Here is an 18,843-nt window from a genome sequence, read left to right as displayed (position 1 = left end):
TTTAATTTGAAAATTTAAATTAATATTGTTATTCCTGTCAACTCAAATGAACACCATATTATGTGTTTTCCATGAGATAATGGAGTGTTGAGCTAATAACATGATGTAAAACAAAATTAAAATGGACATATCTGAATAAATCTATTGATTTCACTGATGGATCCCTTAAACAATTACCAGTGCAGGGATTACGTTGAATTATGAGAAAATATTTTGAATTTTTGATTTTTCCTGCAATGGACACTTTTGTTTTTCATTGCGGTTTCCGGCGCGGGCTGCAAGACCGGTGATTTGGTTGATTTTCCGCCACTAATGTGCTCGCTCGCGGTTCTTTGCGAGTTTTGATGCTGGTTTTATTTGGAGGCGCCGCATCGGTCTTCTTGATTTGCTTCGTTTTACTTGTGTGTTTACGCCCAGATTGTGGGTTGTTGGTCTCGAAGCATGACGTTTCAATTCGCAGAGACGACTTCCCTTTCGTTCCGTATGTAACAACATTAATTCCCGTACACGCGTAACAACAAAAGAGAGAAATGAAAAATCGCTAATGGAGAACTTGTCCGGCGCAGGGCAGTTCCGAGCGAAACAATTTCGCCAGATTTTATCCTTGGTATGCTGAGGCGATTGATGAGGGGCCTTGATTGTGTTGCTTGGATTCAACGCACAATTAATTCCGTGAGCAAGCCCGACTTTTCGATGTGCACATATTTTGCGTGAATACCTAATGTGCTCCTTTTTCCTTTTTGTTCTCACAATTCTTTTGCTGGTCAAGAAATAATAGTCATTTTTTTAATAATAGATTTTGTGGGGTCATTGATTTTTTTGGAACAATTGAATCAAATAATTGAGCATTATAAAAATTTGTGCAACTCTTTCAACTTTATTTCATATATTTTTTCTATTAAATATATAAAATAGCATGAATTATTGAATAACCAGGCAATTATTTTTGCTGTTCTTTTGTCCTCATTATTACAATCAGATTTAATTACTAAAAACAATTTTATTTAAAATTAGGGAAATTTGTGACAGATACCACCATATACTATCAAGAATTTTGCTAAAACTTCGAAGATCCAAAAGACTCCATCCGATTTATTTATTTCACTAAAGAATTTTAGCCAAAATAAAGCCTACACTATAAACAAAGAAATTAATGAAATATTTGTGAAGTTTAATCAGAAATTCACACAAATTAATTAATTATCAAATATTAAACAAAGATTGTTCTAAATTTTAATAAATAAATTTGAAGAAAATACCTTAATGGTGAGTCTATTGTTTACTTTTTGCACCAAAGTGCTGGCTTATTTTTGATGCAGGTGAAGGTCGCTGGGCCTAATTGTTGCTCATTATGTAATGGGAGTGAAATTTTTTTATTGTATACTACGTGAATCCTCGTGCCGCCCGTGGGAAAAGACGTTTACGATTCTGCTATTTAGTTTCAGTTTTGTCGAAACCGAGAGCATCCTTTGCTTTCATCAGCCGCACACAGTGAGAGATAATTTTATTGTGAAATTTGTTTGCTATTTAAAAACTAAGAAGTGCTTAATATAAAAATGACCTTTTCGGCACCCAATGTCACCGGTCCAGATTAAAAAAAGTCGACTTTGAGCGAGTTCTGTGAAAAATGGAGATGACAAAGGAAAATTCACAGCAATTGAATTTCCTGTTGTTATCTGGACCTCGTCGTGATCATTTGCATACTTTTATCAACAAGGGAAGTTTGGATATGCAAAATCTTCAAAAGATTTTTGTTCGGAAGGATGTATTAATTTCCTTCAACCAATTACGCAGGGAGACCTCGCATCTTTCCTGCCGACCTAGTGCGCCTCTCGCTCCTGATTAGCATTGCAGATTCAGCTGAGATTAAACACAGTGCAAAAATTTATTGCCTCAGTTTTTAATAAAATGACGGAATAAGAGGCGCATCTAATCACAAAGTGCAATTTGTCATGATAATTATTGCAACAAAGGTTGAAAAACTCGATCAGCATGCAATTTATTTTTTGTCCATTTTCTTGAGATGAAATTTACTTAAAAAAACCGCAAAGTCACACCTTTAAAATGGAAAGTTGCCATTTTGCTCAAAATTTTATCGCCAGCAGTTCTCCTGTAATTTAACATTAATTAGAATTTAGAATGCAAACGTACGCGAATCAAATTCAGACAATTTGCTTGATGTAAAGAGCCTTCTCTGAATTATTTTGAATCCTCTTGTCATTCCCAAGCAGCAGAGATTCTTCATTCGCTTGGTTCCGGCCATGCTTATTATCACCGACTTATTGGTTTTTCCAAAGTGCCAATTTGAGACTCTTATTGGCCGGACTTGCAATTCTTTTTCAAATGCATCAGTTAAAAAAAAATACACAAGTACACAACAGTTCATAAAAAAATTATACTTTTTTTTTCAAAAGTTTAATTTCAAAAATTAAAAAAACAAATGAAATGACTCTATCTTGGATCTGTGGATTGAATTAATCTTGCTTATTCAAACTTCCCAAAAGATTATATTATATCTATTTCGAATATATTGTTTTCCTGTAAAATTAAAAAATAGAAAGCGGAATCAATTTGTTTAAAAAAAATCTAGACAAATATTGTGACGTTATTTTAAATTCAAGTCAGTTTCACGTTAGATTTTATTTCAAATAAGACGTGACTAAATAAATTGGTTAACAAGTACTACGGATTGATAGATATGCAACCCGCAAGGACGGCTGCCGGCTGCATTGCTGCCCCCGCCGCCCGCCTCCAGCGCTTTGCACGGCGGAGGCTGCGTGGATTGGTGGTCACGAAGCGCGTCGCAGATAAAACTGGTGTGCAAGGGCTACCGAGTGTCAGTGTGTTCGTCGGCAAGAAAGACGTTTGTTTGCAGCGCGCAGAACGAGCCGTGCCTCCGCCTGCCCGGAGGAATCGTCGTCTTTTGCCACAGGTGAGTTCCCACTGTCGCATGTCGCGCTGAAGTAGCCTTGCGGTACATCCGCCGCCGCCGCCGCAGATCATCTCACTATTTCGCGGGTTCCGTTTTCGGCATTCGGCTTTGCGCGTTTTACCAAAAATGTTTGTTTCGATGGGAAACAGGTCAAATTTAATTACCAATCCGTGCGCTCAGCAAGTAAGGAAAAATGTCACATATTTTATAAACACTTAAAAAACCATGATACAAATTAAAATTTGTTTTAATTATTAAAAGTATAAAAAATACAAATATACATTTTAAGTATTTAAACTTTTATTAAAAAACAACTACATGCATTTATTATTTTAAATTTATTTTGCTGTGTTTATTTAATACGTTGAAATCATTTTACAATTTTTACCATTTGTATTCAAAAGTTTTTATCTTTTATACATATTTTCACTCATATTGAGAAATTAGGATAAATCTAATAAATTAATTTAATGTTATTACCATGTCAGGTTTCCTAATTTATTAGATTGTATCCAAATTGATCGTTTTCATAAATCAATATATGATTCCACGTTAACTTATAGACTTGATTTGAACCAAAAACCCTTTTAATACACAAATGCGATTTAACACTGCAAACAACAAATTCTGTTTCAGGCGCCCAACCCCTAATCACGTGCCATGTTGCTGTTGTACACATTCGTTTTAGCTTCATTCGCCTTCCAGGTGAGTAACAAGCGTTTTTCTATGGAATATTTTGTATAACTTGACCAATAGACGATTAAGACTCGTAATTACCAAATTTGATCAACGTGCTCTTGAAAACAAATAGCGTAGAAAATTGCGATGCTTTTACTTTTTGGGGTCTTACATTTTTGTGGCCGCTGAGTTGGAAAACGAGGCCCAAGAAGGTCGAGGGTCATCTTCGGGCCAACAGGTGCATGACAGTAGGTCGCTTAATACGATGTAGTTTAGGTTTATTTGTGGCTTTGGATAGTTTGCTTTGATAGAAGAGCATGAAATTTTAATGGGAAGTTAGTTGTAGTTATGCTTATAAGCTTATTTGCTTATAAATACATTTAAATACTATAATTGGAAACAAGTAGTGAATGTGATATTAACAAAAAATTAAAAACCAAATTTAGGGTTTTTTTGCAAATTATGTTTTTTTATAAAGAAAATAATTCTGAGAATTTATTGGTTTGGCCTACTTTTGAAAACAAAAATATTAATTAAAACGGCGTGTTGACTCCTCTCGTTAACGCGACTCCTGGCAACGCCCTCAAAAAAAGCGGAATATTTTGGTGCAGGAGGAATTGCTGTAAAATCTATATTGTACATAGGCTGTATTTTAGTGCTTGGCTTTCAAAAGTATGATTTTGACTTTGAAAAATAACAATTTATTTAAAATCATCATTCACGAAAAAATAAAGATAATTAGTAAATTTATTTTTAAAGATACTATACTATATATTTTTAATTTGTCCAAGGAAGGAAAATGTATATCACGGTTTTCAGATTTCTTGTAAATATATTGACACAAAACCATCTTTTAATTGACGCACAAACACATCTATATAAATATACACCATATATTTTCACAATAGTCCATCATTTTAGTCATTGATAGAAATTTGTGTAAAAAAAACTTCACCTTCCTCAAACGAACATTTATCTTGAAGACCGAAGACGCATTTTGACAAACTGAGACAAATCAAACAGACTCAAAGCACTGACCGCGCGGTGTGGCGCTGACACGCAGGCCGGAGCCACGAACACCACCGACGCAGAGCCGATCGTGGTCACCCCCGAGCCAAGCCTGGTGTTGCTGGCCGTGTCCTCCTCGTCCAGTTCGGTCAGCCAAAGTCGGTCCGTCTCGCCGGCACCCGTGGCCAAAAACAATGCGACCACCCCCGAGCCACCGACGGGACGCGCCGACAACTCAAAACGCAAGTTGGAAGAAGACGTTCTGGAGGCGGGATCCGCCCCCGAGGAGGCCGTCGGAGATGACAACCGCACCAGGGAAGCCCTCGCACCTGAAGGAAGTGAGCACAACTCTGTGAGTACAAAGGAAAAAAAAACTACAAATTTAATTTGATTTTGATAAATTGCCATTATTATTACTATTTCAATATATTCATTGCAAACGTTTTCCATAAAAAACGTTTTGAAAATTATATTATATCAAATTAACAAGAAATGTAGAAGCACAAAATTTTGTTGAAACGCATGAGTTAGATTTTATGGTGAGTTGACTTTAATTAAGCTCGAATTTTCCTCAATGGGTCTTTGAGTCGCTTATTGTTTTGAAGATAAAAAACAGTATCCTTCTCTATCTGCTGCGAGTTTGTTGCCATAACTCGTTGAAATGTAAAAATTTAAAAAAAAAAATTATTACCTGAACTAATTTTCAAATCTTCTTAATAATAAACTAAATTTTTTATCATTTCTTTGGATTTTCCTAAAATTATTGTAATTTTTTGTGATAACAACTTTGAATTCAACTCATTGTATCATGAATATATCCTCAATCGTGGAAATCTACTAATACTTTTCACCCCAAAAGTTAATCAAACATTAAGAGACATTTTGACCAAATTGTTTTGCTCGTTAACGCATTTGAGTTTCACTTTTCACTTTTATTCCTGCACAATTGAAACGAAATAATTTTTTCTTAAACTGATAACGAATTATTCTTGTGTCTTCTCGTTTTCTATGTGTTTTTATTTTCATTACTCATTGAAATCATCATTAGTGGAGATCAAGAGAGTTGCACGCATTTTCAACTTAATGTTCGTTTTTCATTACGCAAAAATCACACAAGTTCCAACACAACATTAATTATTGTCACATCTCATTTCCACTGCACATTAAGTCACACAAAACACACAACACTTTTTTTTAATATTTTGCAAAAGAGCACACTTTGAGCATTTTTTGATTGCATCTTCAAGTAAAACGTGAGAAAAATCTTCTGTTGTCGACTCTGTAGCTGCGCGGAATGCAAAAGAATCGCTTGAGTGTGACAACAACGGGTCAGTAGGGACTTGAAGTCGCGTGGCAGATCAAAATCAATCGGATGGTTTTTCCAACCGTGATCGGTCAGACGGTCAACAAAGGCGCTTTACAGTATCAGTCCGTTATCACAAGTGAAAAGAATTTTCCGGCCTGTCGCACACCGACCACTCTTGGGGTTTGTTCTTGCAATTAGGTGTGTCGTAACGGAGCCATTTGAATATATCAGAGATTGATTCGTCGCTCTTGTCTTTTGCTTGATCCGGCGCGGATTATGCATGCAACCAGCCTTGCATGTCCGAAAATTCAATTCCCAGCCAGCATGTTCAAAGAAACGGCTATTTACAATAATGCTTTTCCTAGTTGATAATATAAGATAAAAAATCTTATATACCAGAAAAAAATGGTAAAACTTAGCACAATTTTTTTGTAAATAAAGCACAATAAGTTATTAATAAATAATTTTTTTTAGGTATTTAAAATTTGGTTTAAAATTTTATTAATATATTTCTCTAAAACAACAATAAAAATATTTCTATTATTATTTTCATATAATTCTCAAATATGCATATATTAATTTTGTTTATTGCTATTAATTAATTTTATTAATCAATTATAAAAAATTGCTTAAAATTTTCCATATAAATAATGTTGAATTCTTAATAGACATATTCAGTTAGAACCTGACGCGTAGATTTTCCTCATTTGCATATGGGTTAAAATGAATAATAGAGTATTCTAATGGCATTGATGCAATTATTAGAGCTTCAAAACAATGAAATCTGAGATGATACACAAAGCTGGGCCGTTTAATTTTTAAGATAGACAGCTATATAATGTGAAAGATTTTTTCCCAAATAAATCGAACTTATATTTTAAATCATATCCAAGCGAGGATCAATTAGTCGCGCGTCTGTTATCGAAATTATTGGTTTCCCATGCGATTCTCTTCGCCGTTGACACGCGTGTTGAAAGAATGGCGGATCATTTTCGCCACCGCCGCGTGACGCCCTGGAAAAGTCATCGTTAACCTTTGATTGTCACCGACTTGTCTAATGAGAGACGAATTAACGTTTCAATTCGGACGAAAACCGATCGTTCAAATCACTTGTCAGCGTCATCGAACGAAAATCAAAAGCATGTGTGAAGAATCGCAAGTGAGCGCTGCACCGGCGGTGGGTCGATGTTCTTGACGTGACAACGACCTTTGTGCTTGTTGGATGAACATGACAAAGCTCAAACCGAAAAACCACGTGACTGCAGGTAGCTTTTTATCCGCCACGAAAAAGATACACCGCCGCGCGGCTGCAGTGCCATTGTCGATTTTTTTTTATTATCTTTTCTTATTTGATTCGTTTGTTTGTTTGCTGCTTGCTGGTCGGTTGGTTGCATCGATTCGCGCCGATCGCACGGATTTTGATTAATTTCATCCGCGTGCGCGACATTCGCTCGTTTGACCACTAAAATGATTTTGTAATGAATTTGTCCGCTGGACATACGCGGAACTTGGCGTGGAATTTTATTTACTTGACTTTTTTCTTTATAAGGTTAATCACTTTCGATCCGACTTTGATTGTGAGATGTGAAAGAATTCTGTGTCATGTTTGAACGCTGCGTAAATTAAATTCATAAGGAATTTATTCAATCAACAATACAAAATTTTTCCTTCAAAGAGGGTATTATTGGTAAATAATACCTATTTTACATTGATTTTTGATAACTGGTCACAAAAAAGAGTTCTCATTATTATTATTATTATTATTATTATTTATTCTTCTCAAATCAAATATTAATTAATTTATATAAAAAAGTAAAATTATCTGCAAATATGTATTTTTTAGGACATTTATTTCGATAAATTTCAGTAAAATAAATTAAATACGTATTTAATTTGGGCAATTCTGTTTCTATTTTTTTGTATTTATTGAAAAAGCAAACTTTTATGTGCATAAATGTGAAATCACTTAGAATTTTGACTTTTGATAGTGGATCTCATGGCATCAGATACCGGCATTCACGCGCCCTTGCTTACGCATAGAGGAACTTTTTGCGCGAACCATTCAGTTATGTCATTAACTTCCCCAGTGACACACTTTTGAAACGTTTATAATTACTGGAGTGCTTCCGTAAATCCGTGCAAGAATAGCAAGTTCATCAAAATTTTAATTTATAGTTGTTTTTTCTAAAAATAATTTAATTTACTAATATTCACGTTTCACATTCATTTTTAATTTTTATATTTATTTACATTTAGATTAGCTAATATCGTTGATTCATATTATTATGATAAATAATATTTTATTGATAAACTTTTAAAATCACCTAAATCAATAAAATTAGTTTAAAAATACTACAAAATAATAATGCTCTCGGGAATTTATCCTTTCGGTAACCATTTTTCAATCAATCATCCGCCGTGGTAAATTAATTAAAATTATGAACAAAGAAAAGTTTTATGGTACAAGGTCTGTATAAAATATTTATAAATTAACAATGTTATGGTTCATTATGTTCATAAAATGAAAAAAGTTGGCATTTAGCAAAAGTCACGTCTTTTAGTTCATTATAAGCTGATAATATAATGATATCAATATAATATTTGTGTTGTTCCATATCTAGGAACGCTTAACATTTGAACATAAGAAAATTGTCGCTGTGTTTTCTCACTTTTCATAGATTTGATTACTTTTAGAGAAAAACAAATAATAAATATAAAGGACAATTAAAAAAATTAAAAAAAATTGAATATTTTATACAAACTATACTTTTGTAAAAATATTAATTTTGGTACAAGTTATCATCAAGCCTTGACTGTATAAAAATTATTTAATCAAATCAATGAAGTCAAACTGACATTCCAAATTAGAGTTTTTTTTTTATAAATCTTTTTGGACATGACGCGTTAGTTTAAATATAAAAAAAAAATGAACAGAGATTTGGTTTGGCAATCAAAGTTTACCAAGTTTACGCCACTAACGAATTCAAAGACGGAGAGCTTAGAGCAGTACTCTCGTTTGCATCTATATATCTATTATCAGGGACTGAAGCGTGAAAATCCTTGTTTCGGAGGACACCCTGCTATAAATGCCCTGGAAGGATGCGGCGTTTAATTAAACGAGAAGGGTCGCCGCTTTGTGTGCACTCTTGCAAAAATAATATAATAAAACGGCGGCGGCGGGTCCTCAATGCCTCGCTCGCTCAATACTAGTGCGCGCGGATGGATGTGCTTAAGAGTCGGTTAGTCCTTAAGCAAAACAATGGCCAAAGCCTTTTACTTTCACTGCCAACTGACTCGGTGAGGTCTATGCTAATTACCAACACTGCAATGGGTGCTCTGCAAACGGACGTGGTCAGCAAACCGCGCAAACGGACTCAAGGATCGGATGCTGCCGTTCGCATTGTTTTCGGACACACTCAAGTTATGAAACGCAAAACTTGTTATCGCCACTCAACAAATAACGAAATTTTAGTTAATTAGCTATAGCTAAATACATAATAAAAATAAGAAATTAAATTCTAAGTTCTAAAGAGTAAAATTTACCTACAAATAATTCATTAGTATTTAGTTTATTTTTATACACAAATGTAAGTTGTACTCTAATGATCGAGTTAATGAGTTATAAATAACTTATTAACTTTTTTTTTCTTTTTTTTAGGGTCAGGCCAAGACAAAGTCTTGTCGGCCTTTGCCTTTTATTAGTGGTGCAGAAGGCTCCACTCAATTCTTTTTTTTTTATTATTGTTTTTATGTTTATTAATAATTTATAACAATTACACAATTTAATATAATTTTAAAATATTAATATAAATTGCAAATTTTTTTATTTTCTCATTTTTTTCCCTAAAATTTTAAGATAAAAATAAATAACAAATTTAATAACTAATAATTTATATACATAAATAAATTTAACTTACACCCTTGTTCAAACCTAGTTTTTACTGTTTTAAACAATTAGATTCAAAATATCACGAATTAGTTAGATCAGCAGCACAAATGACGGCAGCCTTTGGGCGTGGATTTAAAACAAAATCAATTGAATCAATTCATCAATTCCCATTCTAAGGTAAAAGTGAAAGATGCGAAACTTCGATTACGCGGAAGCTAGTTTCAACGTGTCTGTTGGCGTGAGCAGAGTGTTATGACTGCCCGGCAGGACGCATAAATTAAATTACATAAGACGAGGGTGTACGATGCGTGACCGAGAGGTAGTTTTTTGTTGTTTCAAATTAAAGATGACCAGTGAAAGTGAAACAATAGCTAGTGCTGCGAAAGAAGCTGATAATTAACCAGCGCGAAATTCAGCAGCTTTCTAGGCGCTTTTGTGATGTATAAAAATTATTTATCTCAACACAATAACGCTGCATTTTCTTGATGCAGTTGCGGCAATTTGCTTGTCAGACGATAAGGAAGTCGGCCCCGATTTGAGTTTTTATCGTTATTATAGAGCTCGCTTTTTATCGTGAAAAGATGCTCTCTGCTGAAGACACACACTGTAGAGTGCAGATTTGTTTCGGCTTTTTTTATTCATGCAGATATGACTCAATATTTTGTTACTTTTATCAGTTTTCTTAAAAAACTTACTAGTTACAGTTTAAAAATAGTTAAATTGTCGCATTTTTATCCAACCGAAATGCATTTTTTCTGTGCAACTTCCATAGAGCAAGAACAATTTTTTAAAATAATATTTTTTCTGCCAGATACTGTTGTTTGTTAAATTCTTTAATATATCAAATTTTTATATTATTTCCTACTGAGTTGGTTGAATGATTTAAAAGTATTATTTGTTTTCAATATAAAATTAAAATATGGATTAATGGAATCATAATATTGAATTTTTTAACAAAAATAATTTGATAGATTGAAAATAATTTATGTTACTCCATAAATAAATAAATAAAATATTTTTATCAAAATACATTAAAAGTTTCTATAAAAAAGACAATAAATTTTTCTCTTCTATTCACCCTCAGGTTGTGTTCGTTGCCGAAGGGGCAGGTTACGTACCCGTAACGCAGTTGAGGTCACGTTTGCCGGCCCAATTCAGGCCATCGGCGCCGTCAGCGCCAGTGGTGGTTGCGGCTACCGGGGCGCAAGATGTGAGTGAGTGGACCACAGGGGGGCACAACTGGGATCGCGCTTATCACCACTTTGGACACAACCAGAGCAGAGTTCAACGTGAGTACAAATTATTTAAAAAAAATCAAATATACTGATCATCAATATTTAAGAAACAAAAAATAAAATCTAATGAAAAAAAAAACGTTTTGCAACTTGTTTCAGACATCGAGGCTGAGTGCCAAGATGACTACATGAAAATCAGAGTGGGTTTTAACGGCTCGTTTACTGGCCTGCTATATTCATCAGGTAAAAGTCTATACATGACTTCAAAAATTTACTGATTTCTTATTATTTTTTTTTTAAGCATTTCCTTTCAAATTTTGATTTGTTCACATTTTCAATGGAAGTGACCAAAATTAATTTTGTCTAAAATGTAAAATGTTCAGGTTATTCCTACGATCCAGAGTGCGTCTACGTGAACGGCACAGGCAGGGACTACTACGAGTTTTACATCCAACTGAACAGGTGCGGCACGTTGGGGAAAAACACGCAAAATCAGGACAACAGAAAGCAGCCGTCGGTGAGTGATTCGTGAACCAGCGCAAATTAATTAAAATCCGAAATGATTGACAATCAATTTGTAATTAAATCTATTCAAAATTGGTGCGAGACGAAAAAGAGGATTCGCAGAAAAAAAAATCAATTTGCTGCTTTTTGCCAATCGATCGGCGTGACAATGAGGCGAAAATAAATTAATTTGCAGAAAAACTTCATGTGGAACACGGTGACGGTGCAATACAACCCCATGATTGAGGAGGAGTGGGACGAACACTTCAAGGTCACCTGCGAGTACGGCTACGACTTTTGGAAGACGGTGACCTTCCCTTTCTTGGACGTTGAGTGAGTTATTCATTTTTTTTCTTTTTATTCAAATGCAATAATGAAAAAAAAAAAAAATAGGGTGGCGACTGGAAACCCGGTGGTTTTCACCCTCTCGCCCCCGGAGTGTTTCATGGAGGTTCGTCACGGTTACGGCATCACAGGGACAAGGGTCAGCGGACCTGTCAGGGTAGGCGATCCCCTTACCCTACTGATCTACATGAGGAGCAAATATGGTGAGCGCAAAAAACTTTTATTAATAATAAATTGATTAGAAATTCACACCAAACATTAATTATTTTAACAAATGAAGTTAAGTTAATTGAAATTTTGTTGTTTTTGTAGACAGTAATATATTAAAATATTTAAAATATTATATATAATTTGGGCTGTTGTACAAATTCATTCTGTAAGATTTTATTAAAAAATGTATTGCGCCCGTGTGAAAACGGTTTGGGTGTTAAAAAATTCATATACTGATGTGAATTCTGATGCAGATGGTTTTGACATTGTGGTTAACGACTGCTATGCGCACAATGGAGCCAACAAGAGGATCCAGTTGATCGACCAGTACGGGTGAGTGCTTGATCTCCATTTTTTGTCTCACTTCACGCTCAAAAGCATTTCCGAGCGGATCTGAATTTCACTTGCAAATTAATTTCAGTAACTTCAGAAAAATAAATCTCAATATTTATGCGTTTTCTTTGTGCACAATTCAGTTGTCCGGTGGACGAAAAGTTGATCAGCAGATTCCGCGGCTCTTGGAGCGAAACCGGCGTGTACGAAACGCAGGTGTTCGCCTACATGAAGACCTTCAGGTTCACGGGCAGTCCGGCCCTGTACGTCGAGTGCGACGTCAGAATGTGCCACGGAAAATGCCCGGTTGGTTTTCTCAAGACGAAAAGTGCGAGATTTTTACTTTACTTTTGCTTTGCTTTGAAATGCAGAATCAGCCGTGCCACTGGAGAAATGCGAAAAGCGTGTCCAGGCGGTCGGTGCCGGACAACCTGCTTCAGTCGTCGCAGTTACCGCGGCTGTCCGAGAACATCAGTTTGTTCCAGTCGCTGCGTGTCTTGCAGGAGGGAGAGCCTGGGGAGGAGGAAGCTGGACAGTTGCAAAGCAAAATAGGTAAAAGTTAGATTTTGTTTGAAGAAGTTGACACTCGAGGAGATGATCATGGAAATTAAGAAGTCAGGATTTTCCTCGTTGCAAAAAAAAAGCCGTTTGTTTTTTAATAAAGACAATTTTTTACAACGAGGAAAAGCCAGACTTCTTCATTTTCAGGTAAAAGTTAATCATCATAGTTGTTTATAACTTAGGCAAATAAGGTATACAGCAAACATTATTTTAGGTTTACATTTTTTATTAAATTTGCATTTTTTTTTTAATATTAAATTTCTTTTTAAATTTAAATTTAGAATGTAATTTATTAAGTGCAACAGTTACATATAAAATTTTAATTGAAGTAAAATATCCTTGACTGCAATAAATTATAAAACTTGAATAGCAATCAATTCCAATGTTTAGAAATAAAAATTAAATACAATGTTTGTTCGTGTGCCTCCTGATATTTTTAATATTTAAAATTATTTACATATTATTCAATGTACAAATTTTAAATGGGAAAAAAAGGTGTACAAATAGCAGATGTTTGCTAAAACGCTCTCGAAATCAAAAGAAACTCGGCCTCCGCGGTAGACCCAATACCAGAATAAAATAATTTATTGGTTTGAATCATAGGGACAAAAATAAAAAGATGTACATCGTGTATTATTTAAATAATGATTGAATACTAAGGAAATGAAAAGCCCTGAAGATATCAACAATTTTTGATAATTAGTATAATTACTTAAAATTGAATACTTTGTTTTTATTTTAGCATTTGGAGATGATGAGAGTATCTGCGTCAAAAGTGGTCCATTCACAGCTTTGCTAGGTGAGTTTCAAAATAAGAAGTTGCAATAATTATTAAATTATTCACCGATATTCTCTAGTTTGATTTTTATTGATGGATTCAGTTTTTCTTCATTTAAATAATTTTTTTTTTTTTTTGCAATTAAACGATAATAGAACATGTCTACTTAATTATCAGTTCATATTTTTGTGTGTGCCAGAGATTAAAAAAACTTGACATTAAAATCATTATTTAAAAGTTTTGTGTTGCATTTGTAGAATACTATGTTGAATTTTCCCCTCTCTTTATAAACTTTTCCAAATTGCGAATTTGCATAATTTTACTGCGAATTTTACAAGAACCCTTTAAACAAAAGACATGATAATTTAAAACTGATTACAAAAAAGTTTTATTTTTGGCGTGTGTTTGCAGGGATGGGGTGCCTAGTGACGGCGTGTTTGGGCATTGCCGTGATGCTGCTGTGCTTCAGGGTGCGCGCCCTGAAGAAGGGCGCCCCTCTTGAGCTGACGGACGCGGAGGTGCGGCAGAACCGCGACCTCTTTATCGGCACCAACCCGTCGCTCCACTCGATCGACTTCCTCACCCACAAGGGCCACATCAACTGACGCGATCGTGAGTGCAACCAACGAGGACAAATCTTCCGTAGTTCGCGCCACAATAATGCGCTTTTCTTTAGTGAAAACGTAAATCTGTGAATCATGTAGAAATAGAAGAAAAACTTTCAAGTGCGAAAGGAGCAGACAATTTAAGAAAAAAAACTTGGCGTCTCAATGGGTAATTTGGCAGACTGTTGGTCTCTGTTAAAATTTTCACAGAAGGTTGGAAAAGCAAAAATAGAAAAGTACAAATTGAATTTGAACATAAAAAAATATGGAAATTAAATGGTAATTAAATCTGATTTAATTATAATTAAAAATCAAACAGATCCACTGTATTGAATAGCACGGAGAATTTGCCGACCTGATATGGTGCAAAAAAAAAAAAAATAGACCAGACCGGCGTCCTCTCCTGCTATTCCCGTTTCCCACTTTGCCCACGTTATTACCACGAAACGGAAAATACGGAAATGCCAAATAGGAAACAACGTTCGATTTTCTGGACTTGCGTGAATTGTAAATAAAACTCGACTTGTTAGTTTGTAGCTTTTAATAAAACTTGCGTTCGTATAGCGTGTAAAAATCTCATAAATACCATTGAATTGTAAGTTTCTTTGCATGCACATTTCATGGAACCGCACCAAAACTGTCTGTCGGCCACTAGTTCAGTAAGTTAACTTATTGAATAAAAGACTTAAGTTGTAGAAACTGTAATTAGAGCATTTTCCTAGAAATAAAATTTAATATAACGAAAATTGCATATTTTAATTTAATATTTTACATCTTGTTCACAAGGAAATATTTTTCCACTACAGTCCCGCAATGATAAAAACAAAAAATTATGAGTCAGCTGGTTCAACATAATTTCTCGGAAAGTACCCTTGCGTGCCGTTTGAAGCGCGAACTTCGATCCACTCGTCACTTACAGTTGATATAAACTTGACTAAATCACCTTCTTGCAAGGTTATATCAGTCGGATGCTGAAAATTAAAAATAAATCAATAAATAATAATGGGCGCACTATTCTCTTCACTTAGTGCTCCCGGTAGAAAATATACCCCGGGGTAAATAAAAAAAGGGATAAATTTTAACCCACTGTATTAGGAAAAATATTTTTTTATATCGCGCCTTCAATTTCTTTTCCTCGATTCAATTGGCATGAATTTTTCTTGACCGCGTCAATTTTCTCTGATCACAAAATTGCAATAATTGTGAAAATGAGTGAAAAATTTAGATCCAAAGTCAAAATCGAATTTGAAATTCTTTTCATTTTACTTAGAACTTAGAACTTTTTAACAAAACAAAATTACTTGAATAAATATCTCTTTTTAAATTTCATGCGAGTAAATTTCACAATTTTTAAAAATGTGAACAATTTTAGGGTAGCAAATATTATAAATATTAAATATTGTTAAGAAATATTATCTCTATTTGAATCTGAAAATAAATGGATAGTTCATTAGATTAAATTTTTTACGATATTAAAAAAAGATAATTTTAATAATATTTAACAAAAGTTTTTTAATGTTTAATATTTATGAACAATAATTAAATTATATGATTATATTTTAGAATTAATTTAAATTTTTTTATAAACTTTTTTTATTAGATTTTTTAAAATGTTCAGTTCTGGCACAACCATATTAATTTAATTATAGCGATTTTTTTATTATCTTTTCATTACATTGAAAACAAGAGAATGAAATCGTTTAAATGAATTTATATTAAATAATCCGAAATAAATTGAGCCTCAAGAAGACAAAAAAAATTGTAGTTCCATGATATCAATTTAGAGCTCTTTGGCGTATCCAATTAATATTATTAGTTTTTTTATAAATATTGCGTTAAATGAAACTGACCTTTGCCGTGTAGTCGTACATGACCCTGTAGAGCTGTCCGCCGGCAACAAAGGAACCTTGCATCAAGTCTGCGTACACGGCCTCCTCCTCTTCGTCTGCACGTTGCGAAGCCCCTGCCCCGAAATTGTACTCGCCGCTCTCTGGCTTGTCCACCTTCCTGCCCTTCGGCACCGGTTTCTTCATGACGACCGCGTACTCCACACCATTGACGTCCTCGCTCACTTGCAAGGTGTTGGCCGAAACGTACTGCGTGTTTTCGATCATGATGTCGTCTGCTTTGGGCAAAGACTGGCGCGGCTCAGCTTTCGGGGTGCGCAGGGGTGCCTTGCCCATCGCCACCTTTGGCAAGGCGGGCCGAATTTTGTTCTTCAGCCGGTTAAAAGTGGCGCCGACGTCTATATCGGTCAGTGACATTGAACTTTGCGGGTGAGAACTGAAATAAAATTTTGCATTGTTTTCAAATAAATTTTGTTTCAGTTTCTCTTTTTTAGTTAAAATAAAGAAATCTAAGTAAAAATTAAGTGAAATAAAATAAATCAAATTAAAAATATTTTTTTAGGTAAGACGACTATGAAGGTTGATGCAATTAAAATGTAAGTTGCGTAAAATGGTTTTTAATTTAAAAAAAAATATACATTAACTTACGTAGCTATGACATCAGGCCTAGTGGAGAGATGAGGTCTCGGAGAGTCCAAATTGTCCGACGTGTCGAAATTGGTCTGTTCTATCGTATCTGGGCGCTCATTGCTATTTCCATGACGGTTCACAAAGCTGGACATTTCTCGGTCTACGTCCTCCTCGTCGTACCTGTTCCACACTTCCAAAGCCTAAAACTTCTATTCAAAACTTGGGATGGGAATAAAATATTTCTAAAATCACAGAGAGCCCGAGCTGGACCTGTTGACTGACGGCATCGACCAGATTTTCCTGCAAGTTGGCCAAAGCGTTTAGCCTCTGCTCCTGCAGCGCTTGCAGGGTCTAATTTTGAAAACAAAAGGAATTTTTGACAATTTTTTTTTTCGAAATTTTTCCAATTTGCACCTCAAACGCCTGCTCCATTTTGTATTCCCAAGTGCTCCGCGCTTCTTCGAGTTGCTCTTCTGCTTGATTGACCGCGATGCAAATGCTGTCCCACTGCTGCACCGCTTTCGAAAGAGCACTTGCGGCCTAGAATTTTAAATTATAATATACATTTGAAAAAATCGTAAATTATATTAATAAATTTTTGAAATTTCAATTTATTTTTGTAACAAAAGCAATACTAATAAATATATTAATTATTAATTAAATTTAATCTGCTCAAATTCTTAAGAAAATGTAATAAATTATATTTAGCACAACAGGAAAAGATGTAAAATTAAGCAGTTTTTTTTACTTATTCTTCTCCATAAATGTTTTAAATCCTCATTTAGCTAATTGTTTATTTTAAGTTGTTGCAACTGCTCAATACCTTTGCTGATTAGATAAGGCGTAGATGTTGCCTTAGCATATTTCCTAAGCATATTTTTCATTGAAAATAAAAAGCGTAAGAAATATAGTAAATCTTCCTTGAAAAATTGATGAACTTGAAATGTGAAAAGCACCTTAGCGGAGTCTTTCGTGCCCGAGGTCATGTCATTAAGGGCAGCCCTCGCCTTCTCCAGTTCCTTCCCTTTTGCCTGCTGGCTTTTCTGCTTGGTCTGCAGTTTGGTCATGGCCGATTTCAGCATCTGCTGCACCTCTTTCACCTCTTCGTCCTCCTTCTTGCGCTGCTCCACCTGCCGGACGAGCAGTTCCTGGTGATGGTCCAGCTCGGCGTTCAATTTCTCCGCCGCTTTCGTGATGAGCACCTCGAAGTCGGCGCATATCACGTGCGAATTCTGCCACGACCCGTTCAAAATGCTGCTTTCGGAAAGTTTGAGAAATTGGAGCAAGCAAATGTTCACTTCAAATTACCCCAATTCGTTTCTACTGCCGGAGATTTTCGCCAGTTTGCCCAAAGCCTTTCCGTGCGCCTCTTCAGCCAACACCCTATTTGAATCTCGGTGTCAACACAATTACGCATTATTTTAATGCAAATTAACCTTTGTCTGAGAAATTCCAAATACTCCTTTGTCCCTTTTTGATCCTCTTTGATTTTCTTTATGAGATTCTCGTACGACTGGAAATTGCCCAGTTCTGTGTCCTGTGTTGAATTCCCAAATTATTTGAAAGGACCCCTAGGTAGAGAAGTGCAACATACCCAAAACCTATTCTTAAAGCTGGAATTCGCCATGACGCGCCTTGTTCGTTGTGTCGCTCTTCATTTCCTCCTCTGCGGATATCCCTAAGGGAAACGCAGTCAGCGCCGTTTTCTTTCTTTCAAGAAGTTATAATTTGCTTGCCGAGCTATTAGTCACTCTTATCGCCTCTCTCTCGTTATCAGCTGCTTGCGTGCTACCAAATTCAATGGCTTAACTTGAAGCGTTCGCCGGAAGTGGAATGAAACACTGGGCTTTTTATTTTATGGAAAAATGGCACATTTATTTTTACCTTTTCTGAGTTTAATGTTTCAAATAATAATTGTCATGGTTGTGTGTGTTTGTTCTCGATACAATATGCACGAATTGCAACTGGCAATACCAAACCAC

The 18,843-nt window shown here is 35.0% G+C and overlaps 2 protein-coding genes across 3 annotated transcripts; one reads left to right on the top strand and one right to left on the bottom strand.

Moving 5' to 3' along the window:
• Nucleotides 1-405: 405 nt before the first annotated feature.
• Nucleotides 406-15,124, top strand: LOC132195433 (uncharacterized). 2 transcript variants are annotated; one of them, XM_059617419.1, is made up of 14 exons: nucleotides 406-672; nucleotides 2,697-2,932; nucleotides 3,569-3,637; nucleotides 4,674-4,970; nucleotides 10,898-11,102; nucleotides 11,208-11,291; nucleotides 11,432-11,565; nucleotides 11,749-11,885; nucleotides 11,946-12,100; nucleotides 12,362-12,440; nucleotides 12,584-12,746; nucleotides 12,812-12,992; nucleotides 13,744-13,800; nucleotides 14,191-15,124. In XM_059617419.1, exons 3-14 carry the CDS (start codon nucleotides 3,593-3,595, stop codon nucleotides 14,382-14,384), a joined length of 1,731 nt encoding a protein of 576 aa, XP_059473402.1. In that variant the 5' UTR covers nucleotides 406-672; nucleotides 2,697-2,932; nucleotides 3,569-3,592; the 3' UTR covers nucleotides 14,385-15,124. The 2 variants fall into 2 exon arrangements, with proteins under 2 accessions (XP_059473402.1, XP_059473403.1); XM_059617420.1 differs by lacking the exon at nucleotides 4,674-4,970 and having other exon boundaries at nucleotides 407-672.
• On the bottom strand, nucleotides 14,905-18,594 carry LOC132195434 (proline-serine-threonine phosphatase-interacting protein 1-like). Its single transcript, XM_059617421.1, has 9 exons — nucleotides 18,456-18,594; nucleotides 18,298-18,398; nucleotides 18,170-18,244; nucleotides 17,818-18,115; nucleotides 17,276-17,401; nucleotides 17,114-17,212; nucleotides 16,880-17,061; nucleotides 16,235-16,667; nucleotides 14,905-15,355 (listed from the first exon to the last, which is right to left on the bottom strand). Exons 1-9 carry the CDS (start codon nucleotides 18,486-18,488, stop codon nucleotides 15,215-15,217), a joined length of 1,488 nt encoding a protein of 495 aa, XP_059473404.1. The 5' UTR covers nucleotides 18,489-18,594; the 3' UTR covers nucleotides 14,905-15,214.
• Between the last annotated feature and the right edge of the window lie 249 nt (nucleotides 18,595-18,843).

This window comes from Neocloeon triangulifer, unplaced genomic scaffold (assembly GCF_031216515.1).
Source record: "Neocloeon triangulifer isolate White Clay Creek 2 clone unplaced genomic scaffold, ASM3121651v1 ptg000009l, whole genome shotgun sequence".
NCBI classification, from domain to species: Eukaryota; Metazoa; Arthropoda; class Insecta; order Ephemeroptera; family Baetidae; genus Neocloeon; species Neocloeon triangulifer.
This window is presented reverse-complemented; position numbering and strand designations above follow the sequence as displayed.

Coding starts and splice junctions, on each gene's coding strand:
- LOC132195433 (XM_059617419.1), top strand. CDS start 3,593: ATGTTGCTGTTGTACACATTCGTTTTAGCTTCATTCGCCTTCCAG. Junction 4,971..10,897: donor AAGGAAGTGAGCACAACTCT/GTGAGTACAAAG, acceptor ATTCACCCTCAG/GTTGTGTTCGTTGCCGAAGG. Junction 11,292..11,431: donor TGGCCTGCTATATTCATCAG/GTAAAAGTCTAT, acceptor TAAAATGTTCAG/GTTATTCCTACGATCCAGAG.
- LOC132195434 (XM_059617421.1), bottom strand. CDS start 18,488: ATGGCGAATTCCAGCTTTAAGAATAGGTTTTGG. Junction 17,402..17,817: donor GCACGAAAGACTCCGCTAAG/GTGCTTTTCACA, acceptor TTAAAATTCTAG/GCCGCAAGTGCTCTTTCGAA. Junction 15,356..16,234: donor TGTACGACTACACGGCAAAG/GTCAGTTTCATT, acceptor TTTAATTTTCAG/CATCCGACTGATATAACCTT.